Genomic DNA, 25,171 nt, shown 5'->3' with positions numbered 1-25,171 from the left:
TTGATGCAGAGGCTAGACGCCAGTCTGCTTTGTTGGGACCATCGATGCTACGACTTTCGGAGAGTCAGCTGTGAATTGCAAGAGATTCAGGGGCATATTTGCAGCATTTAACCGGTTATTAGCCATTTTTAGCTCGTTTTAAATTCACAGTCAGCGTTTTTGTCGCCTTGTGTACGCTTCAGACAACAGAAGTGAGGAGCTCCTGTATATAAACAAAACGCAGCGAGCTGCTTTTTTTTTTAAGGTGGCACGTCAGAGACAGCTGCAACAACAAGACTCATCCGATCCTCGTTTGTTAAGTTAGCTAACTTCGTGTTGGCGGCGTTGTTAGCGATGGACATCACCATACAGCTTTGTTAGGAGTTAAACTCCAAAACGTGTGCGTGCGAACATGAGAGAAGAGGACAGTTTGTTGTCAGGAAGGCAGCCCATGGCAAGTGAAAGAGGGGGTGAACGTCCCTGCTGCTGCCCCTACTTGACAGAGGAGAAAGGAGCACTTGCTGTCCAGAAGAGTGACCTGAGGCCTCCTGGTCATTTGTCCGCCTAGAAAATCTGACTTTGGCACGATATGGAGACGGTGGGGAAATTTGAGTTCAGTCGGAAGGACCTGATAGGACATGGCGCATTTGCTGTCGTCTTCAAAGGCAGACACCGAGAGGTGAGTATTTTCCTCGTCTACTATTTGTGTTTCTTTTAAAAATATATACTGTTGCAAAAATAGACGAAATTAAAGGTCGCATAAATGGCTTAGTTGTCTTGTTAGGCACGAATCGCATTTTATTGCCCATCTGGTGCATTTGTTTTCATTGTACGGCCTTAAGAGGCCCGGAGCACAAACAGGAGTTCCTTAAAATAACAGGCAGTTAATGCATTAAATAATCAAGATTTTTTTTTAAATGCATGTGACACCTTTTCTTAATGCATGGAAAGTGATTTTGTGAGGGGTTTTATTTTTCGGCTGATTCGGCAGTTGATGAACGTCCATAATCCTGGTGAATTAGAGGCTCCATACTGAGACCATTAATGAACATGTTGAAACATATCCTACACCTGGAATGAAAGAGTATGAATTATAAATGGCTTTGCAGTAATTTGATTACACTTCGGTGATATAATGTAACACATCTGCTGATACAAATAATATCCTAGGGGTAAGGTAATTTGGTCCTTTAGCAGCTTTGTTGCTTCATTTGTAAATTGGCACATAGATCAGTTCCATCTATAATACAGGATTATGGCCTCCAATACATTCAAAAATGCTGTTAATTCAGAAAAATCCACTGAAAAAGGAAATGCTGCTCTTCAAATCTACCTCAATAACCAGTCCTGGCTGATTACAGTCTCAGCAGGTGGCCAGTAATCTGTACCAAATTGCATTAGGAAACTTGTCTAACCAACAGGAGGGAAGTGTGTCACCTTAATAAAAGGTGTTATAAATGTGCTAGAATCTGTGTTTTGACAAAGGACATGTTGAAAATGGAACTAATTTGCTTATACCTAGTGCAAAAATAGATATTCATATAACATACAGTGTTACACATACTACACATGCTGCATTGTATTTGTTTTATCTGCCCAAAAATGATTTTGCATGCAATATTTCCTTCTAGAAACATGACTGGGAGGTGGCAGTGAAGTGCATCAACAAGAAGAACTTGGCCAAATCCCAGACACTGTTGGGGAAAGAGATCAAAATTCTCAAGGTAAATCCGAAGCTCTCAGGAAAGTACTATTGTCCACGAGTTCAATGGTAATCAGATTACTATAGGTATTTAAAATATTATTATAAGGAACACATTTCTTTATTGCTTTATGTATATCTTATATTTGTGCATTAACAAACCTGCAGTGGTAAATCTCAGAATTACTCCGCTGGTTTCTCTGTTAAAATGTGTCACTTTGACATTTTAAAGTCTTATAAAGTGTTTATTAGATCATCTAGCTAGTAGTGCTTTAATAAATCATGCTTGCTGTAGTGAACATTTCAGTATAAGGTGCCATATGTTAGAGTGAAATATGAGCAAGGATTATCTCAACATGATCATCTCGTGGAACATGGAGATGTCATAGTGAAAGTAAAGGTTACATTTCCTGCAGACAACAAGGGGCCTTAGTTGGACATCTGTTTAAAGTTCAAAAATGTATCAAGCGTATACCATCCAAATAGTGATTATCTCTGTAATTACTGCAGGAACTGAAACATGAGAACATCGTTGCGTTACTGGACTTTCAGGTATGTAATACCACACCCACAAATGATATGTAGATCATGGTAGGAACAGGCTGATTGCACATCATGTCACGGCCCCGTTTACATACACTTATCACACCTCTCATTGTCCCAGTTTCCCCGATCAGTCTCTGCAATGTCAGGGCCCCGTTTACATACATAGTCATCACACCTCTCATTGTCCCAGTTCCCCCCCATCAGTCTGTGCTTGCAAAATAGAGCAGATGGGTTGTTGGATGTGTCTACATGACCCACTTCTGTTTCATGCAGCTTGAACAGTTTTGTATCCCCTACTTGTTAAATGAGGCTTTGCTACATTTGTTTGTTAAAAAAATTTTTTTGTTTGTTTCATCTGGTTCAGGCATGTTTTTCTCTGCTCTTCCATGTACAGCAAATCCTTGTATATTTTCAGTAAATACTTCTGCCTTTGTGTTCTGTTGAGATCAGTCATCTCTCGTGTTTACATTCTGTCTACACTCAAATGGGCTGTTCCTGCTGTTCTCCTTGATTAAGGCTTTCTTGGAAGTTTAGTGTCCTTTTGAGTCCATAGCACATACACTTTGGAATGCTCTGCCTCCACCTTTTTGTTTCTGTGGGCTCTAAAAACCTACCTTTTTAGTCAGGCGTTTGGTTGACCTGTCTGCACTTTATGTATTATTATGTCATTTTAATTGCGTATGGCGTCTTAATATGTATTATGTTCTCTTGTATGTTTTTTATGCAAAGCACTTTGTGATTTTATTTGTGAAAAGCGCTCTATAACTACATTTTACTTACATATTTACCTACTTAACTTTTTGTTTGCCTCAAGTGTCTCTGCTTATTACAAGAGATGTGTTGCCACCTTTTCAAGACACAAGCCTGATGCCTAGGGTGTAGACTAGGTGTTATGCTCCCATACAACATGTGCATGTCACCCTCATGTGCAGATACAAATACCAGCACTGGTAACACACTGCCATCTGATTAAATCATTTCATGTGCACAATATTCTTATTGTAACATCTGACAAGACTACTATATTGCACAATGACGTGTGTTGCAGAGCGTGTTGCAGGAATTTTGACACACATCCTGTTGCATTACTGTGTCTCTTGTCATAAATCCACAGACTTGTTTATGGTCTCAGTGTGCTCTTTAGTTTTGATGCATTGCTTAGCTAGTTAGCTTTTTTTTAATCCCATATGAAATCTCATATATGAGAACTGCATATAGTCTGATGAGAGCATATACTGTAGGCTTTATTACCTGAGCCTGATTTGTTTCTTTTATTTAAGTTGATCTTTCATCCTCTTTTTATTTTTTATTTTTATATATATCTCAGGGATCTTAGTCATTATGCTAAGCAAGTTACAAAAAAGTCGAGGCCAATGATGCACACTGTCATATGTTGGGCACTGTTGCTGCTCAAACATCCCAGCACAGTAACTTTGTTGTGTTGATGGCAAATAGGGATTTAACTGCTTTGCCCAAGAGCTCTTTATCAGTAGCTTTAAGGAATGTATTTGCGACTGGTTATAATGCCTCAGCCCAGGTAGAATTTGACAATATTCCCTCTCTTATCTTTACACTTACTCACAGTGGCACCTCCCTCTGTGCATTGAGAAAAGTCCAAGCTGGACTCTAAGATTACCGGTTTGTTGTTGCACAGCAGACAGTGTAGATGTTCTTGGCAGGAGATCCTACCATCCAGCTATCTAATTAGGTCAGGAGGAAACTGAAAGCAAACCAAACACTGGACACCAGAGAAATGTATTTACTTTGCTTTTCACATTTTATCTGATTGTCTTATCCAAAGTGACTTATAAATTAGTTTGAGAGTCGAAATATCATTCTAGGTTCTAGATTGTCCTAGAGTTACACTGGTGGTATGGTCACAGCACTAACATATTTTAGTTTCTATTTCTTAACAGGTTTTGAGCAAGAGCAAATAGCAGATAGATAGATTGACCAGAGATGGTAATTGATTAATGATTGAAGTCATTTTCCCAAAAAAAACACCAAACATTTCCTTGTTCCAGCTTCGCAAATGTTAGGATTTGCTGCTTTTCTCTTATATCACTGTAAATTTTAAAATACAGTGTTTCCCACAGATTAGAAAGCAATTAGTGGCGGGGGGGGGGTGCCACGTATGGGCACGGTAGGCTTGATGGTGTTTTAAGCCTCTAACGTTGCCTTCCAGGCAGCTAACCCTCACCGTAACCCTAACTATAACCATTGCCGCGGTGCCTGGAAGGCAACGTTAGGGACTAAAAACACCAAACACCGCACGGTGGGAGGAGCTGTGTGTGCGTGTATGTGAGCGAGACACAAGTGACAGACAGACGGAGGAGAGCAGGGCAAGGAAATGCTGAAGAACGTGTTTTAAATAGCTTTAAAAAAAAGAATAACATACAGTGTTGATAGTGTGGCGCACCGCCACACATTAGTCTATATGTGGGAAACACTGTAGTACATTTACATTTAATTGAGAAAGTAACTTTCAGATTAAATGCAAATATAATGCAAGTAATTGTTTAGTTGCAGCCGTAATGTTTTATTTATACATTTTTACTCCGAGAGAAACAGAGGACACATCTTGCTGTCTTTGGGAAAATCCACCTTGGGAATGGGAAATAGTTGCAACGACGGAAGTGACTCTGTATTTTATAGCATGAGCTGAAGATAAACCATTAACGCAACGGCAAACTTTTTATCGAGCAGAAGTTTGGTGCTGCAGTACCACACTTCTGTCTGAGAGACAGCCAGTAGAAATCAGATGGTTGTCTCTCCAAATGAAACCGGCTGGTTGGTTGCCATACAGCTTCAATAAAGCCAAAGACAACCAATTTCAAAAGGCCTGACTCAGCCGAACTATAGAAAACAGTCTGGCCTTTGGCTGGTGAATTCAACAAGATACTGAGATGAGGTCAGAGTGAAAGACTGCAGTCATCTGTTGCCGTGTGATAAGAGGGCTTTTTCAAGCAGGCAGCACTATGTTTTCCTTTTTACAACTGGTGTCTCAGACAGGTTGTCTGAGAGAGAGGATAGTCGAGGGGAAAAGTAGATAACAGATGTTGAATGTTTCTGGAACTCTAAATCTCACAAATGTGCACTATTTAAAAAAAAAAAAAAAAAAAAAAAAAAAAAAAATGATCCAAGTGGTTGGTAAATGAATAGCTATATATTGTTGATTGGTGGTGTTGTTGTATGAGCTTATGAGTTAAAAGTTTGCGCGTGATTTACCCATTGTTTTATAATGCTTTTGGCAGCAGAGCCAACCATCTGATTAATTGTTTTTGGCTCATTATTAATGTTGCAGAGTAAATTGTTTTCATAATTTCTCACTGATGCCAGGCACGCATTTACTTTTTAATAAGTTAATTAGTCATTCAAACGTATGAAAGAGCAGACCACACAGTCCAGTGGAGTCTGGGATAGAACCAGTTTTACTAAATGAACATGTTCATGCAGACTACTACTGACTGCTTTGATTTGTCTTCTTTCTCTTTTTTTTGTCCCATGTCTTTCTTTCTCAAGACTCAAACTGTTTGTTTTTTTGTCTTAGCAGTTAGTCCTCAATTTTTGAGCAACTCTTTAGGCAGTTATATATTTCTCCAACCCAAATTACCAGCTTAGCTTGCTCGAACATTGTGGGTCAGCACAAGAACCACCTTGTTCTTTCCTTTGTCTGTCACTGACATGTGTTTGTTTACCACAACTCTTATCTCTTCTCTCTTTAGGAAACTGCCAGCTCAGTGTACCTGGTAATGGAGGTAAGCTCGCTGTGATGTTTGGCTTTGTTTGCTCAGCTCTGTATTGTCTCAGCCTTTGCAGGCAGCTCTGACTGAGCCTGGGCTATAATTAGCCGTGTCCCGGGCATCAGGGGGATGGGGGGGTTAATTGCTGCCAGTCAACATCCAAATGTTGCCAGTTTATTGCTGTGACTTGATACTATTCCCCTGATGAAGAGCCACAGGTAGAATCATGTTTGTGAATCTTGTAACTACCACTTTACGAATACTTTGGCCCTTTTTTTGGGTGTTCATCTAGGTAGAAGGAAACATCACAGAACTCCGATTGTTCCAGGAATGTTTAACAGTGTTAGTTAGTGTTTTGTAATGGTTTAGTTCTTTTCTCTGACCAGTTTATGGCTTTGAACATGTTGATAATTTCAAGGTATGGCAAAAATTAAAAGTTCCATTTCAGTATTTTAAAGTCTTCCTGGGGTCCACCTAATCTCCACGATAATGATGACATAATTCTCAAGTTGTTTAATATTTTTCAGAAGAGAGTTTTAAAAGGCCCTAAAGATCTTATAATATTCCAATTCAATAAAAAACAAATAGGATAGTTGCTGGTTAAAAACAGTGTTAGAGAAGCAGAACGTAGATGTGAAGTAGCTTGAAAGTGGACAGCCAATACATTTCTTGAACTTGTTTGATTCATCATTATCGTCATTGTTTCCTGCGTATCTCTTATCTGTGTGTTAGAAAAGGAAATGACTCGTGAGACAGCCTTTCAGAGCCTCACCTTTCAGAGCACACCTCTTCTTTTCCCGGGTTCATTCATAATTGATGCTAGGAATGAGAGCAAGGGGATAAATCTGTAAACACGTCACTCTTCAGCAAATCACTGCTCTGATCTCTTTTGCTTTCTTGTCTCTTCAGAGGCCGGGTGATGTCAGACACTCAATGCACTATAGTCACAGATCAGCCCTTCATGTAACCTGTGTTTCCTAATATTATTCCTTTTCATCTCCCTCTCTTTCATTTCCTCTCTCTCTCTCTCGCTCTCTCTCTCTCTCTCTCTCCTTTCCTGTCTCTCGTTCTAATCCCAGTACTGCAATGGGGGCGACCTTGCTGACTACTTACACTGTAAGTGCAACAATTCATCTACTGAAAGCTCCAGGTGCTTATCAGTAGAAAAATCAATTGAGTTGATGGTGAAATGTCATCTTTGTTGCCTGATGACAAGAAAGTGAGAGTTCTTGCTCTATGAAAAACTGTCTGTCAATGCCTGTCTCTATTGTCTAAAAGCCAACATCATAAATCACAGCACGCACAATGTCCAACAGTAGAATCATTGCTACAAGCAACCAATAAAAGCATCTAAATCCCAAAATCAACTTCTTAGGAGTCCTATGACCTTTGGATAGGAACTGCCAGTTAAGACATCAAGTAGAAGAATTATTTTTCATCTGTGTTAGACATGACTGAAAGAGTGCAAATAAAAGGGAACAACTTTACAGTCAATTATATAATTATATAGACACAGATTTTGGGCTTCTGAAACAGCTTCAGGAACTTTGGAGGACCTAAGGCTTAAAATAGACTTTGACATGCAATGTTATCAAACCACAATGATAAGTCCCTGCTGTATTCTCCTGTCTTCACACAAACAGTATGTGGGACATACATCACATCCTACACAGACAGTACACCACCTTCTGCAAATATGCTTTTGAGTCAACACTATGCTAACAAACTGGGAGCATCATGTCATTAAAATAAATTCTACAATTCTGTCCAGGTTTGCCACATCTCAAAATTGCAGGGCTCTCATTTGCCAGTGCACTCAAGTCGTCTGAGGTGGGCCTTTGTCTGTCAACCTGAGCAGGGTGGGAAATAAGACATCAGCCTCTAGACGTTTGCAGTATAGCTCTAGCTGCTGACTTTGTCTGCCAGGTACCCATAGTCTAAATAGAGGACCTATTCCAGTAATATAGTTTTTGCCTGCCTGGTTAAAAAAAGTGTTTTTGGATCACTACCCACCATGGTCAATGAACAAAACTTTTTTCCTGGCCCAAGCCAAGCCTGAGTCTGGCTTTTACAAAATCTGTTGGAAAGGTAGGTGGAGCCAGAGAGAAATTCAAGACAAGGGAGGGACTCTCACATAGAACCATGCTGTACCACCGTGAGCTGAGGGAGATGATTGGAGTGAAGGAAGAGACGGGGAGCAGGAGGTGGCAGTGGGGTGATGGGAGAGAACAGAGAGGAAAAATACATATTGCAGATATTTTTAAAGGTGAAATGAGATACTGTTGTGTAATATGATCTGACTCCAGGTTAGTTAGGAAAACTAGTCTGATTTGCATAGATCAGTAAATCTAGATAGGAAGGGCCATTCAGTCCCCATCTGTTTACTATACCCCCACCTCAGTCAGTAATCATGTTGTACACCCAGCATGCCAAAGTTAACTTGTAGTCATAACCTTGTTTCTCTGCAGCCAAAGGCACCCTGAGTGAGGACACTATTCGGGTTTTCCTGCAGCAGATTGCAGGGGCCATGAGGGTCCTACAGGGCAAAGGCATAATCCACAGGGACCTCAAGCCCCAGAACATTCTGCTCTCCTACCCACCAGGACGCAAGTCACACTCTAACAACACCTGCATCAAGATTGGTAGGTTCGATGGTGTGCGAGTCTGCAGGCATGTTGCTAGATTTGTTAACTATTTGAGATTGTTTGTAAATGTAGCCGTGCTTGGTCTAGCCCAGTAGTATCTATCGGTTAATATGGGCAAACAAGTGTTTAAAGATAGTCAGTCAGTCAGTCAGTCAGTCAGTCAGTCAGTCAGTCAGTCAGTCAGTCAGTCAGTCAGTCAGTCAGAAAAAGAGCAAACACATTTGACCATTTCAGACAGCTTGACCACATTAGGACCTAATAGGAAAGCACTAGAACCCTCTACAGGAGCAAGAAACTAATTGAATCTCAAGAAGCAGCACATAGAAATCCCTATGCTGTAATCAAGCTCTTTACAGACAGTTTTATTGCAACAGGACCTAATAATGATTTCCCAAAGGTAATTAATTCCACCAAGATGATAAGACTAAACTGCTTACAGGAAATTGATTAGATTGTATTTACAATTTTACATTTTTCACTCAGCAATGTTGGTAGTCTTCCTCTAAATAAAACACTGAAAGAAAGAAAAAAACCTATATTCAAAGATACATGATGTGCGTGTGTCTCATCCGTATCGAGTTTGGCTGATGTGACCATAAATGATGACATTTGTTAAACAACAAGTATTTGCCGTAATGGAAAGTGTCATGACCAAGTACAGACAGCAAGTGTGTGTTGTTTAGCTGTTTGGAAACTCTGCTAATCCTTAAGCCTATTAATTTGTGTTCCTCTGGAGAGAATGTATTGCCTTGAGGCTCCCAGTCACTGCAGAATGTTATTATCCTCACTATTCTGGGAAAACTCGCACAGACACACTGTTCACACACACATACACTCATCGTGCCTACATAGATGGAGTAACTGACACACAAGCACATGCAGGGTGACAAAGGGATTACTAAAATTTATTTTGTTGACTTGTTAAATCGGCTGTGTGTTCAAGGATATCAGGTATCATTTGTGGAGTTGGATGTTTTAAAATGCAATAACACGAGTAACACAATGAGCTGCACAGACATTGTTTAGACTATTTTCTTTAATTATCTGTGTGCGCTACTGTAGAGAAAACTCAACAGTACTTTTAACTCCAGTGTGATAATGCTGCATTGTCCTCATACTTGTACTCACAGTGAAGATAGTGAAGATCTCCCTCTCAGCCATTATTGGTATTATAATGTATAGTTTTATTGGTTTTCAAAATAGGTTGAGCTGTCAGTTGGGAACATGTAGCAGACAAACATTTATTTTTGAGAGCACTATAGATTTGCAGTTTTTCTTTGGGAAGTTCTTTTCTATTCCCCTCCCCCCTTATTTGATCAGTTTGTGAGTCTCAGCATCTGCACATTTTCTCTCCACAGCGGACTTTGGCTTTGCCAGGTATCTTCAGAACAACATGATGGCAGCAACACTCTGTGGGTCCCCTATGTACATGGTAAGCACTCTTTTTCATAGATATGATGGGAAATAATAGCCGGCATACTCAAATGTTTTGCCAACACAAATCAGATTTGATGCCTACTGTTTTTTAAACTCAGACCAAAGGTTGTAAGAAAGAGAAAGTAAATAAATAAGGATGCTTTGATGGTGTCTGAGAAGGTGTCATTTAAAAAAAAACCATATTTGTTGATCATCGTTGGTTGAATTTGGATGATTGCTTGATTGCGTCTGTGATCATTGTCCATGTGAAAAAGCGGAGGTCGGAGCTAGTTCTCTTAATTTTACAGTGTTAGCTGAACACAGTCTCAAAAACATAACATAGCATGGGTAACTTAATCATCTCATTAACTGTTCATCAAAGAGTTTCACCAAACTAATCTCAATCATTTTTTTCCTCACCAGGCTCCTGAGGTCATTATGTCCCAAAACTATGATGCCAAGGCTGACTTGTGGAGTATAGGAACCATAGTGTTTCAGTGCCTGACTGGGAAGGCTCCTTTTCAGGTAAACACACTTTTCCAGTTGGTTTGCAATATGACCTGCTTCACACATAGTTACCTACACTGCCATTTAGGGATGAGCCATTTCAAAACTCCACCGTTTTTATAAGAACAAATTAACAACAATCATTATGTTATATAAGATTTGCTGTTATCACTGGCTTTTAGATGAGACATAAGTGTGTCTACAGAAAAGTGAGGTATGTATATGTATTCATCAACAGCCACATTCTCCCTTCCAGCTTTTGTACTGCAGTACTTCCTCTCCACAATGTTCCTCATCTCTCTCTTGACTTTTCTTAAACCATGCCACACACTGTTTGTCTACTGTTTTCAGATAGGCTTCAGGCTAAAGATTGTGTAAATGTGCCTTTAGCCTTGATCTCTGTGAAAAACAACTTTTTAAATATTCACAGTTTTGTAATGGTTGTATATGTTGTATCTACCTTATTTTGTGGACACCTGCTGCTTATCTGTATTCTTTACATATCTATTTGACCGAAATAAGAGTATGTAAACAGTATGCACAGAAGTTTGTGTGCCATTTTGCACAAGAGAATGAACTTAAAGCAAATATTTCAATGTGATTAAAGTGATGCAAAACACATGCAGTGATTTTAATAGTAACACAATGAAGTGCATTAACACAAAACTATGTTGAATGATCCTTTAAAATATTTTCATCCTTGTCCAGAAAATGCACTTCAGTCTATGTCTGTTGAAAGTTTTTAAACAGACTCCTCTCTCCGGATCATGTGAAAAATGAGCAGGCACACATAAACCCAGCAATTAGCCATGGCTAATTTAAATGATTCTATGAAAGACGGAAGACATAACGTCTTACAAAGTACCTTGTCTAAACTGGTCCAACAGCATTTCTGACACTATCCGAGTGGCTTCACTCTTTGCTTCATTCAAACGGGGTATTGTGTCGTTACACAAGTGATTAAAGCAGCTGGCTTTAATATGACCAATAAATGTGTATGACTATGTGTTTACGCACATAAATCTGCAGACATTTACATGTTTTGAACTATTTCTCTGACCCTGTCATCCCTAGGCTAGCAGTCCCCAGGAACTCCGGCTGTTCTATGAAAAACACAAGACCCTCAGCCCAAAGTAAGGAGTTACAGTGAGATGACGGCATGTTTATTTTTTATGTGATTAAAAGATGTTATGGCAAAAGACAACATACATAGTGACGTTGTTTTTTCTGCATTTGTTTTATAAATTTTGCTTATAAGAAATGAGAAACTTTGCTGTCATACATCTTTAGGATAGAATAACCAATGAAAAGTGAAGCTCTAAACTTTTTAGAAAGGCCCCATTGTCTTTGAAATGTGTCTGTGTTGCTACAGTGCTGTTAAAAAAAACAAGTCATCAACAGAGATTCTGCTAGTTACGGCAATGCCAGCTGGGTCATTTTTTTCACAGTTGAACAGCAGTTGATTTAAAAAATTATTAGAAATGACAAGCCCCTAGCAAATCTCCAACAACCCAGTCTTTTACAGCACAACGTATGTAAAGGTTTAACATTTCAGTTTATCACAGCTGCCGAATGAAACCACACTAACTAAGAAAGATACCATGTATTCTAAAAAGATGTTAATTAAATTTTCTTTAGAGAATACAGATTGTTTTTGGCAGTAAACCAAGTATCACTAAAAGTGTTGCTGTATCTGCCGTTTAAGTTTTCTTTTGTGTTATTTAACCTTTTAATTAAGTTTTGTTTTTCCTGCACAGCAGCACACACTGATGGTGGTATTATTTATTTGCAGCATCCCCAGAGAGACGTCAAGCCATCTGAGGCACCTGCTGCTAGGTCTGCTGCAGCGCAACCACAAGGACCGCATGGACTTTGGTTAGTGAACATTGAGTCCAATAGAATGAATGAAATAGTTGACTATATGGTGTGGGTGCAGACCTACGCTAGTAACCTACTAATATAGCATTTCATAAATACTTAATTCAGGGCTGTAGTACTTGAGTCCGGACTCGAGACGCTTTTCTGTTGTCTCAGACTTGTCTTGGACTCGTTGGTATTTGGACTCGGACTTGTCTCGGCTCTTAGAGAAACCTGCGAGCAAAAGTTGAGAAAACAGCGAAGAAATGGCCAAAACTGCATAGCGCCCCTTTAAAATAGAAGATATACTGTCTCTCACATCACATAGCCTACATTATGAACAGGCAAGTAAGTGGTCTTGAAGAGGATTCTTTTTTTTTTTTTCTGTCTCGGTCTTGACTGTCTCTCATTTGGACTCGGTCTTGACTTGGACTTGAACCTCTTTGGACTCGGTCTTGACTCGGGCTCGACTAGTCCTGATCTTAGACTTGTCTTGGACTCGACAAAGGTGGACTTGACTACCGCCCTGACTTAACTAGTCATGTTTCCCGGTCAACAGATGTACAAATATCCCTGTTTATGTTTGTATCTATGTACTGTATGTTGCTGAAATGTTGCCACGCTTCACTACCTCCTACTAATTCTAATTCTTCTTGTGTTGTTGGTAGATGAGTTTTTTTGTCATCCTTTCCTGGAGGCTAGCTCATCCATGAAAAAGAGTAAGTAAGAATAAACAATGCACTTTTTAATAGAGCTTGGTTGGATAACCGTCAGTAACACACAGAAGTGCAGGACTACATCTGTATTGTATGATGTATATAGACATCGAAATGCTTTGCACCTATAATGTCTCGCACCTTGACTGTAATAAACATTACACATTTTCTGAAACCATGCCACATTTTCTTAAAGCAGAAAGTGCAAAACTTGACATCCCTTTTTTGAAAATAATGCAAGGTTGAAATGATTTCAAGACTGAACTTTTCATCCAAATTATACTTTTATTTCATTGGGGACTAGATGTAGTAGTAGAGCCAGCCACATAGTGATGCAAACATGAGAGAAACAAAGCAATTATTTGTCAGCAAAACACCATAAAGTTATGCGATAATATGTGCCCTGTGGGATTTTCTTGCTGATTTTTTTTTTTTCACCAAACTGCCTTGTGCGTATCCTTCAGTTTGTCTAAGAAATGTGTTGCATTTTGTTACAGCAACGCCTACTGTGTCCATGACCTGCTTCCCAAGCTCTGCATCAGCCAGCTCTTGTAGCAGCTCTTCCACCTCTCACCTCGCCTCACCACCGGTTCGCATTTATTATTCCTGTATTATTTCCTCTTTGTTTCTCTGTCTGTACCTAAGTATAGAGGCTGTGTTTTATGTGTAGTCATATAAACCAACCAAGTCAACACCTATTTGACCTTCTTACACAGTTTGCTCTTTCATTATTTCTTTTGGGCTTTCTTTCTTAGTTTATGTACTAGTTTCTGTCTCCCTGTCTCTGCAGCAGTCTCTTGCTGAGGTTCAGCATTTGCGTGCCAAAGCTCTCGCCTCCCCTACCCAGGAGGCCACTGGTTTTCTCCTCAAGGACTCATCTGGAGGGGGCGGCAGCAGCAAGAACTCCTCCTCCTGTGACACAGATGACTTTGTCATGGTGCCTGCTCAATTCACCAGTAAGACTTTTTTATTTTCTTCTAAATGGGATGCCTACCCAAATGTCAAATGCAGCTGTGCATCATCCTAGCCTTGGATCCAGCTCTATAGGATTACTGCTGAAGTATTTGAAGTCATCTTTTATTTATTCTTCATAGACTGGAGCCCTACTCTATCTAGATATCAATTCTTTAATCTCTGTTCTTAACGTTTTTGCTGGTTTTCCAGCAGGTGAGCTGACATGTGAGGGTAAAGTGCTGCAGGACAGCCTGATGAACAGCGGGTAAGATGCAAGGATTGGTTCTTCATAGATCACCTGTATTACACTGCTTTAATGTAGTTGTGGACAGTGTTGCAGAATATAGTAGCATAATTGAATATCCCTACTGAAATTTAAATCAAAGTGAGAGCATATATTGTATTCCTTATTCAAAATGGCACCTTGATAAAGTCCTGATGACGTGTTTCCTGTGTCCCCTTTATTTCAGCTCTCTTCTGGCTTCTGCTGGTCTGTGTAGCCAAGTCAAAAGTCCTCCACACTCACCTTCCTGCAGTGGGTCTCCAAGTCCTGTCAGGTAACAGCACAGAGCTAGATGTTTGGGTGTGGTGGTAAGATATGTAATATGAAATAAATGGGGGGAGTAGATTAAATTCCCTGATATCTGGTAAATTAATTAATTTCTTTAATTAACACCATTTCATGTCATCCTTGAACACAGTTTAATTTTTGTTTTTACATTAAAGACATTGTACAAGTTTGGCAGCATTGTCATTAAGAGAATATCTCTTTTCAAAAAATATTTGGTCTCATTCCTGTTAAAAGTGTTAAACATGTCTGTGTACCCACACACACACACACACACACACACACTAACACTAACCCTAACCCTCTCATTTCTTGTCTAACTGATTCCCTCTGCACTCTCTGTTCTTCTCACCATTGTTGGCAGACCCAGTGAGTTCTTGGGAAGTAACTATATTGGTAGCGATGGAAACCATGGTCAGTCATTGCCTATCCCAGTCCCCACCCAGGTCCAGAACTACCAGCGCATGGAGCAGAACCTTCATTCTACCAAACAGGATTGCTCACCACGGTCTGTATCCACAAAGACAAACACACATATACATGTGTGGGACATGTGTATGCTTCTGATGTAAATTTGTATTTACATATCTTAAACTGTAAACTTTGTATTATTAGGATGTCAACACCAGTGCGTCGTTGCAGCAGTGGAAGCTTGCTGGGCTTTGCTCGGACCGGGCCTTCACCACCATACGGGCAAGGAGCAGTCACCACCAATCGCAGGCTTTCTCTGGGAGGTGCCAGACCTTTTCAGCTCTCCCCTCAAGGTAGCTCAGAGGCTTTGCTTTGTTTTGTGTACCACTTTCCCAGCATTCTCTAATCTACTTTCTATAAAATTCAACCAAAGAACCTTTCAAACACTCTCCTTCTCACAACCAGTTGCTCTCTACTCGTCTGCGCCTCATGCTGGCACAGTCCTTTATATGTCTGGACATCCAGCTTGGCAGCGGGGGAGTTAGGCAAGCTTTGTCCATCTTTGCTGTCTCTTGGTGGATTACTTGTTTTTGCTGTCCTGTCTGACATTTAATTTTGCGATGCCACCTGCCGTCTAAAAGCGGAAACATTCTGACCTCCTTCTTCTGTCCCACAGCTCCTCAGCACATTGAACCCCGGCCGACTTCTCAGCAACACCCACAGACGACAGGACTGGGCACACGGCTCCACAGTGCCCCCTGTTTGTTGGAGTGTGCCAGTGGTGGTGTCCAGCAAAAGATCAGGAAGCAGCACTCAGACCCGGTGGTGGCACCCTCAACCGGCCTGATGACTGTCCGCCCTCTACACTCGTCCCCCAGACTCAGTGAGCTGATGCAGCGTAGCCCCCTCCCCACCATCCTGGGCTCCCCTTCCAGGGTAAGTTAGCTCTGTGTGTGTGTGTGTGTGTGTGTGTGTGTGTGTGTGTGTGTGTGTGTGTGTGTTAGAGAGAGAGAGAGAAACTAATGTGTGTGTTTAATTCTCTGGAGATAAACAGATCAAGAAAAGACTACCAAACAAACCTCTGGTACCACTCTCCTCTTCCTCTTGTCTCTCTCCTCAGGCCATCCCTCCTTTTGAATTCCCCAAGCCTCCTAGCTCTACGAACCTCGTGACCTTCCTGACACAACAGGGTTTGATCATCGGCTCCCCATGCAGCAGGACTGTCCCAGCAGAGCCCAGAGACGCAGGACAACAAGCGCTTGCACAGGTCACCCAGCCTGCCCACTGCATCCACAGACTGAATGATGATACCAAGGGCTTTGGAAGGTTAGATTTTTATTTTTGCTGTTAGATTCCCACGCTGGTGATGTGTATCCAGGAGGAATTGCTTTATCTACAGATACAGGATAGACAGCAGTGCTTGTGCAGTTTAAAACAAACTTTTCAAGTCTCTTCTTTTTTTGTTTTTAATATATATATTCCTCTCATATATTGAGAAAAAAAGAAGAAGTAAGTAAATGAAGGAATATTAAAAACATGTATAATTCAGATCACTTTCTTTCCTTCCATGTTCTCCTCTCTGTGTCCCTGTCTCCTGTCTGTTTGGTGCAGGTCTCAGAGTGCAGGTCGTCTGTCTGACATGCTGCTGATGGCTGCATTTGGACCAGGTGGACCTGTGGGTGACCGAGGCAGCACAGAGAACCTGACCTCTGAAAAAGCCATAGACATAACCGGTAGGAGCTCCTGTCCATTCACATTTACAAACATATGTATGTGGCTCATTCCAACGTGTGTCTATAATATATTGCAAAACAATAGAATGTGATACAATGCTATTCCAGTTCAATCTTTTAACTCGGTAATTTACAGGGTGATCTTTGAAATACATTCTTGCAGTTTTTAGTATTTATTGGAAAATGAAAATGGTCAATAATATACCCAGCCCTACCTTCAATCATTGCTTTGTTCTGCCATTTAGTGTCCCCCGGTGGTGGGGGAGTCCTTGCAACTGGCTCCATCAGCCCAGCACATGTGGTTTTCACTGTGGGCTCTCCTCCCAGTGGCAGCACCCCACCTCATGCATCCAGACAGAGGAAATACTCAGGTAGCACATGCACCTCCTAACACAACTAAAGTACTTTTCCTCCACATCGCGTCTGCAGCTAGCGGGAATTAAAATTCCACTTGCACAGCAGCATTAGTATTATGCTCTGCACATCATACAACATAGAGCACTGTCAAGCTATCATTTTCCATGATGTGGAAACTTAATTAAATGTCATGGAGGTAAGTATTAAAGGTTGATTTTATTTTATTTTTCATTAAGTCCAACTGTGGAGAGATGTAGACACATTTAGGGTGTAATAACCCATATGACGAACACACAATTTTACAATTGGTAATTGGCACTTAGAGTATTTAGGAAGAGAAAAATTAATGTAGCTGCTGGCAGATGTTGATCATTAACTGGAATACATCTCCACTCAATACAGTGGTCAGCAAAAACAACAAGCAGTATAGTTGGTAGAAATGTAATTCACACACAGATTTTGCTGTTTATTGTACAGCAATTAAAATCCATTTTGAATGCAAATGGCATTTAATGAAATATGTACTGTATGTATTAAAATAAAATGAGATAAATTTTTTTTGCCATCTCTTTTTCTAACTCATGCAGGCTCCTTCACTTCAATCAGCCCCGCTGGCTCCTTCACAAGCCGCTACCCCCAGACAGGAACCTATCTGGATGGCTTTGAGGCTCCTTCCAGTCCTCGCTACAGTTTCACAGATCCTATCACAGCCAACATGGGCGGTCATGTAACCTTCGAGGCTCCTGACCTGCCCGAGGAGACGCTGATGGAGGTGAGAAGTGGGTTTTATACACATCTCTGGAAAGTAGGGAAAAAGGAGTCATCCCTTAGATCCTGTGTATTCTGTGTATTTATGCAGCGATGACTTCTTATGTTTTGTACATCAATCAGGGGTTCATTCTCACAAACCTTAGGAATGAATAATCCCTCTAGAAAGTGTGGTCAGTGAGAAAAAGAGTGAGCATAGTGTAGTTGAAGTCTCTTTAGCTCAAGTCATCATGGCAAAATAGCCTAAGGTGGAGTCTGAAAATAATGAAATGCATTGAATGACTTGTCTGCTGTTAAAGGACAATTCCGGCGCAAAATGAACCTAGGGGTTAATAACATATGTACTGAGTCGAACGTTCTCTGGGATCTGTTTTCATGCTAATCAAATACGTCTCTAGCTTTAAACAAGCAACCTGAACGCTACCATCTTTATAATCTATCTTTTTAATAAACTGTCTGTACACTTACAAAGTTGTCAATGCTTCGGTTTACATGTAGGGACCCTCATTATGCTACCATGGAAGTGTGGTGATATTTTGAGCCTTGTTAGTGGTATAAAATAGTGATTTACCATCTGCTCCAAAAGCTAGCGTTAGCAGCTAACCACCGGTTTGCGGTAGCTTGTTTAAAGCTAGACACGCATTTGATTAGCATAAAAACAGATCCCAGAGAACGTTTGACGCGGTACACATGTTATTAACCCCTAGGTTCATTTTGCGCCGGAATTGTCCTTTAATGCTTGGGTTCATTTCACCCAATTCTATCACACAGTCATTTGTTTTCCCCTTTCTCTGTCTCTCTTTTCTCTTGTCTCTGTCGGAGTGCAGCAGGAGCATACAGACACTGTGCAAAGCCTGCGTTTCACGTTGGATTTTGCCCGCTGTCTGATGGAGGTGGCTGGAGCCCGTGGGGTTGCGGTGTGCGGGGAGCAGGGGGACATTTCTCATCCCTCCCTCCTTCAGCAGCAGAGCCTGGTAGCAGATCAGATAAGCTCACTGAGCCGAGAGTGGAGGTAAGGCCGTATCAACTACGGCTGCAAGTTTTGTCGATTGCGGTGATACTGTTTATCCAGTTAGGGTAGGAAATAGAAAGTAATTTCAACATGGATATCATGCCTCTGCACCATGTTCGGTGAAAATTAACCTTGGGGATAGACAGATTTTTTTTTAATTGGCAAAAAGATCAAGTCAGACTTCAGTGTTGCAGTTTGTGGATTTGTAGGGCCTATTCAGGAGTATTGATTGAAATATGTGTGTGTGTGTGTGTGTGTGTGTGTGTGTGTGTGTGTGTGTGTGTGTGTGTGTGTGTGTGTGTGTGTGTGTGTGTGTGTGTGTGTGTGTGTGTGTGTGTGTGTGTGTGTGTGTGTGTGTGTGTGTGTGTGTGTGTGTGTGTGTGTGTGTGTGTGTAGTCATGCAGAACAGCTTGTTCTCTTCCTGAAGACTGCAGAACTCTTGTCCACTGCCTTACACACAGCCATGGAGCGAGTTAAACAGGGCAAACTCTACCCATCGTCTACAGTCAAACAAAGTATGAGCTGATATTTTTATTTTGTAAGGGGGAGGGTCTTGTTAAGGCATCTAATGTGTATATTAAACAGAATGTACAATGAGCGTCTTAGCAGCATATTAAAATCATTTCTGTCCATATACAGTAGTGAGGAGGCTGAATGAGCTGTACAAGTCCAGTGTGGCGTCCTGTCGCTCACTCAGCACCCGTCTGGAGCGCTTCATTTCCAGGAAGCACCGTCTAATGGACCAAATCACCTCCATCACAGCTGAGCGGCTGCTTTTCAGCCACACTGTGCAGATGGTAAGCCAGGGGGGGAATTAGACAGTTGGTAAGCAGAGAAGGAGATGGGGGGTTATTGACCAGCAGGCCACAGTATAATCATCCAGATACTGCATGTGTGGGCATCCAAGAAATAATTAGCCCTAGCGTATGTTACAAACTTAAGTGCATGTATGGCCAAAAAACACACACAAGCTCCAAGAATGTACTCTAAAATGATTGCTTTATGGTCACATGAATATTTTAAAGCCACTTACGTAAGTCACTGGATGCTCAATAGTGTTATATAAATGGCTAAAAGGTAATGCCATTGTATATTTGCTCACGAAAGAATAACAAAAAAAAATGTAAATGACCGCATTACTGCTTTTTAACGGAGGTGCATTGCATGTCCCATATTGATATTTTAATCAAGACTAAAATTGAAGTATATGAATTTAAGCATCCTTGTTTTTATATCAGGTTCAGACTGCTGCGCTGGACGAGATGTTCCACCAGGGGGAAGCATCAGTCTTGCGCTACCATAAAGCTCTCCTGCTGATGGAGGGCCTGTCTCTGCTGCTCACTGAACAGGACGACATCCTCAGTGTTAGCAAATGTAAGAACGTCTGTCAGCTCCTCTCACAAAGAGAAGGGATGTCTCCACTTAGCATCAGCCCCATAGTTTTTTGTGTGGTGTCCCTGCAACTAAACATCTTTTATGATTTATATTTTAAAAACTATTTTCTATTTAGATCATCCCTTAATTTAGAATGTTTCATCTATAAACTGAAAAAAACTGACCCTGTTGACACTCTCACTGTCTTTTTTTCCCTCTGTGTCTGCAGGTAAGGAGTGCATTGAACGGCGCCTCACAGCTTTGCAGTCCGGACTCTGTGTTTGAGAGCCCTACACTGCTTCTTGGACTGTGCATACGATGTCATTTGCACCCGGCACATCACCAGTGAACCAAACCTCATGGTCTTCACTTAGGAATGCTTTAGTTTTCACAAGAAAACCACAAGGCTTTAGTTTTCACTGAACCTCAAGGGTTTGTGCTTTTTAAATGGCTTGCCATTCATCTCAAGTTCGAGACAGTGGTAGTGACTTCCCTGACACTAAACTTGTACCAGTGTTGGACATAAAGTGCTTGTGCTGTGCAAGAATGTCTGCACTCTAAACTATGTAAGAGGACTTAGCTTCTGGCACTGAAAATGGTAGAACCCTTTCACTAGGCGTAACACCTGCAGGAGCAATTATTGCTAAGTTGTCAGATACCCACATACATTACTTATCTAAACATAAACAGATAGCATTTTATGATGGACAAATATTCGTGCTATGAATTTGCAATAGGCTTTATAGACAAAATGTTATCTTTTACCAAGATCAGTAGCTGGATGGAAAGCACAGTATCTGCTGTACACCTACATATAAAGTAAGGACGTGTTCTGTTGAAGATAGGGAACGGCCAAGTATCATTCTCATCAAACGTATGTTTGTCTTATACCCCTTGTTTGCTTTCCTGGGTTTATTTTTTTGGTATTTATCTAATTGTTACTTGCTCTGCTGAAGGAAAGTTTAAATAGCAATGCTACATAGGGTGGCTAGAAGTGCATACAAGCACTATTACAAAACTGTTGCCAAAATGACTTGTGTTACGTTTTATTTTAGACTCACTGCAGGTAACTATGCTGGTTTGGAGAAGAAGAAAAAAAACCCTAATGTTTAATCATTGACACAATAATGTAATAGGGATTTTGTTTTTTAAATGGCAGCACCAACAGGCAGAAAATGGGTCCAGGAAACACTCATTACCCCACTTCTACATGCCAAATATAGCTTTTAATTCAAGAGGGACTGAAACTGGTCTGTTAACATCCTTGATCACAATCATGTTAAAGATGCTGCAATAAGATGGGATGTATTCCTAAGGTACACAGAAGCTTATGTACTGCTGTTGCTGGTGATTTCTTCACCAATTCCATATTCTGTCTGATTATATGTCGTCAGTCAATCACGTCGGAGTTTAGCAAGTATAATCAAATTTGAGGGCTGACAGGAGAGAAACAGCGCTAATATTAGCCAAATGTTACGCAAATTTAGGGTCATCCCAGGGTTTAACGTCTGAATGTTTTTGCACTGAAGTACTGTATAGAACGATCTTGGGTGGAATATGCTGAACATGTCCAGTTTTTGTAGATACCTAGAAAGATAAACTTATTTAGAGCTTTCTATTCCATGCTTTTATTGCAGTTTTAGTTGTATTACAGTTGCTGTCAAAAGATGTGTGTTAGATGTGAGAATGCTGACAAAGAGATGGTATAAGTTATGAAACCGTAGAAAGAAGAATTCGCTTTACACTGAAAAATAATTTGCATTGGTTGTGTTGTGTTCTGTTTCAGAGTAGTCAGTGGGTGGCGATTGTGTTTGATTTTGAAAAGTGACCTAGTGATTTGGAGTGCTATTTGAAAATGTGTATTTTACCTGAAATGTTTGTAATTGCCGATATTGATCTTAGCCATATGTCCCAACAGGATACCTTTACTCTCCTAAATTGTGGGTCAATGGGAAGGGTCACCTTCTACTCTGGTTGCTGTCAAAGAGAAGTTTGTGTGCATGCATGTGTGAAGTGATGGTGTTTGATGTTTTAATGGATAGTGGGATTTGTTTGGTACAGAACTAATGACATTGGTTTGCAACAAGATATGAATGATTTGATTTTCACTCCAGTTGTGAATGTAGTTCAACAACATCCACTGAAAACCAAGGGTTCCTCTGGTGTAACCAACTGCCAGGACCCAGTACAACTTTAATTTTTCCTGAGGTGTATTTTCCTCTGCCTTTTTAAGTTAATAAAGATGGTTTAGACTAGGGTGTTGATGTATGGTCAGTGCTGAAGATAGTTTACACTGAGATTTTTGAAGCTTATAGTAGCACTGTCAGCAGAACAGAATGGAGGAATGGTTTTGTCTCAGTGAAAAAGTCTCTAAATATACATAATGTGTATTTGCTTTGTGGCCTTTTGTCTTTTGTCAGATAACTTTTTCAAACATTTCCATAGGTATTACTCTACCTAGAGCATTCTGCATGTGTAATGTGATGTTTGTTTGTCTGTACATTCCTAATATCAAGTCATCCACAGCCTCTGTCTCTTACACATGCTGTTCTGTTCCATCAGTATGTAGTCTCAAAGGATAGCAGATAGCAGAAAGCAATGACATCTTACTTTTATAAAACTGATGCATGTGTCACTTTTTATTGTTCCCTACAATCATTGCTATTGGCCATCCTAACAATGAGTATCTGGGGTAGGAGTCATAAAATAATGTGTGCAGCAGTTGAAATAATTAAAGAGTACAGCAGGTTGGTGTAGGAAGTGCGGAGACTTGCTCAGCTGGGCAAGCTGGTATCCACTCTGCTGAAGTGTCCTTGAGCACAGCTTTAGTGCAACTGTTCTGATCACATAAAGATCAAATTAAGTATGTGTGCACTCCCATAATAGATCTGTCATTGATTTGGATTATTCTTTTTGAAGAACATACCCGAATGTTTTCATTTTGTGTTTCGACTTTACAAATTCTGTATTACCTGTAAATATTGTAAATTAAGTTATTGTTGTTATTGTATATATTACGCTGCAGGCATGGAGAAAACCATACCATCTATACATTTCCAAAGAATAGGCTGATCTTCCATTTCGTCTCTCACTGTTGCAAAAGCATTTTAATGTTGTCATATCTATGACAGATACACTATCTCAGTGTCCCTGTGTGTGATGTAACCTTTACTGTTTGAGTTGCAACATGAATAAAGTGAAAGGAAAGGCAATTTGTCTTTAGAGGACATTAGTTTTCTCTGCTGTCCTGACACCTCAGGTATGGAGGTACACATTTTATTATCCCATATGCCTGAGCCTGAACTTACTCATTTTAAACTTAACCATAATCAGTTTGGCTTTTGAAGAATCCAGATTAGAATTTAACAACCACATTTCTCATTAGTCCCCATAGCTACAGAATAATGTAGGCTGGCATTAAGACAGATGCAGCTACTGTCCTGCTGCTGACCTAGTAAACTCGCCAATTAACCAATTAAACTTGGGGATTTAACATTAAGTCTAATTAAAGGAGCATGCCAGTGTTTTGGCATAGTTTAGACCATTCATTAAAAGTCACATGTACTCAGTGGTTAAATTGGCTTTTGTAGGGAGGGGGAGCCCTTATTTACGGAGAATGGTCGTCATTCAAAATCGTGCCGTAAAATGACTTAATATGTTTTTACACCAAATGGGCTCTTTTTCCAGTATTAATGTGTAAGGTAGGGTTGATTAGTTATTCAAACAAAGAGAAATACTTCACAATTCACTTACTTTATTATTATTATTTTTTTAACCTTTTATAGGCTAATGTTAAGCAGGCAATAGATTTCACCCTTGGAAAATGTATGAAATTGAACATGTTTGAAAATATTGGTTGGCAAATATGTAAACCTCTTTTTAAACAAGAAAATTATGTTGATTTAAGAGAATCAGAAACCACTATTATAGCCTTTTTAACAGTGATTGGCTGGCCCAGTGAGTGTATGTTCATTTTAGCTTCCAGTTTGTTAGATGGCACCAACATTTGGTCTAATAATAACTGGCCTGGCAATTCAAAGGCCAAGGTTTTGCTTCCAGATTTGTTTGGTGACTTATGATGTGGGGGTCATAATTGTTTTTAGCATTAAACACTTCATTTTCTGCATTTTTGTGAATTTGTATGCACCTATTTCTACCTTTTATCTTTATGAAAAGGAAACATTAGGCTACAATCCAAATATAACAACATAATGGAAAATATTGCAGTAAGGAATTCTGTATTGCTTTCATCTATTTATTCTCCTTTAGATTGACTTTTCTAATTATATCTGAGTCAGCACACATGTAGCTTAGGCATCATTTATTCTTCCCTTTTTTGCATCTTTTGTTGGGGAAGTAACCTCCGTAAATGTGCATATGACAATTATTCACCTCAGTGATACATTATTCATTTAATGTATTAATAAACCTCTTGATTGTAATATTTCAGATGATTGAGCAAGATTTCTGCTCATGTCCCAAACTTTGTGCACATTCAAAATATAACTCATCCCATCTGTGCTCTCTGAGATTTGAAGGAGTCGTGATATTTTGTGAAAAAAATAAAGTTATAATATAGGCTATTACGAGAATAAAGTCACTATATTTTAGAAAATAATCTATAGGCTACCTGCACCGTAGTCTGCTGTGCATTACGTGATTGCTCTGCTGATATGGTAGATCTCAGACCTTCTGACAGACACAGAGCCCCGTTTGAGACGTTTAGGGAAGTGGCTGTACGCTGCTAAACATCGGAGGTGGAAACCCGAAACTTATGGCAGAAATACACGGAGCTCAAACGCGACACATCTGCCGCAGCATGTCCACAGCAGAGCGCATCCATAAACCTGAAGCTGCGCAGCTTTTTACAGCGAGAGTGGACC

At 40.2% G+C, this 25,171-nt stretch overlaps 1 protein-coding gene across 3 annotated transcripts; it reads left to right on the top strand.

Moving 5' to 3' along the window:
* Positions 1-23,500, top strand: ulk1b (unc-51 like autophagy activating kinase 1). 3 transcript variants are annotated; one of them, XM_028601858.1, is made up of 27 exons: positions 1-658; positions 1,611-1,703; positions 2,192-2,233; positions 5,953-5,985; positions 7,050-7,086; positions 8,439-8,612; positions 9,974-10,047; positions 10,455-10,556; positions 11,613-11,671; positions 12,331-12,413; positions 13,064-13,114; positions 13,609-13,700; positions 13,905-14,067; positions 14,276-14,330; positions 14,536-14,622; positions 14,998-15,141; positions 15,249-15,397; positions 15,721-15,980; positions 16,165-16,370; positions 16,656-16,777; positions 17,023-17,148; positions 17,722-17,906; positions 18,730-18,914; positions 19,311-19,429; positions 19,554-19,711; positions 20,153-20,288; positions 20,518-23,500. In XM_028601858.1, the coding sequence occupies exons 1-27, from the start codon at positions 569-571 to the stop codon at positions 20,571-20,573; spliced, it is 3,081 nt and encodes a 1,026-aa protein (XP_028457659.1). In that variant the 5' UTR covers positions 1-568; the 3' UTR covers positions 20,574-23,500. The 3 variants fall into 3 exon arrangements, with proteins under 3 accessions (XP_028457659.1, XP_028457660.1, XP_028457658.1); XM_028601859.1 differs by having other exon boundaries at positions 13,902-14,067; positions 14,279-14,330; XM_028601857.1 differs by having other exon boundaries at positions 13,902-14,067.
* The last annotated feature ends 1,671 nt before the right edge of the window (positions 23,501-25,171 follow it).

This window comes from Perca flavescens, chromosome 16 (assembly GCF_004354835.1).
Source record: "Perca flavescens isolate YP-PL-M2 chromosome 16, PFLA_1.0, whole genome shotgun sequence".
In the NCBI taxonomy this organism is placed as follows: Eukaryota; Metazoa; Chordata; class Actinopteri; order Perciformes; family Percidae; genus Perca; species Perca flavescens.
This window is presented reverse-complemented; position numbering and strand designations above follow the sequence as displayed.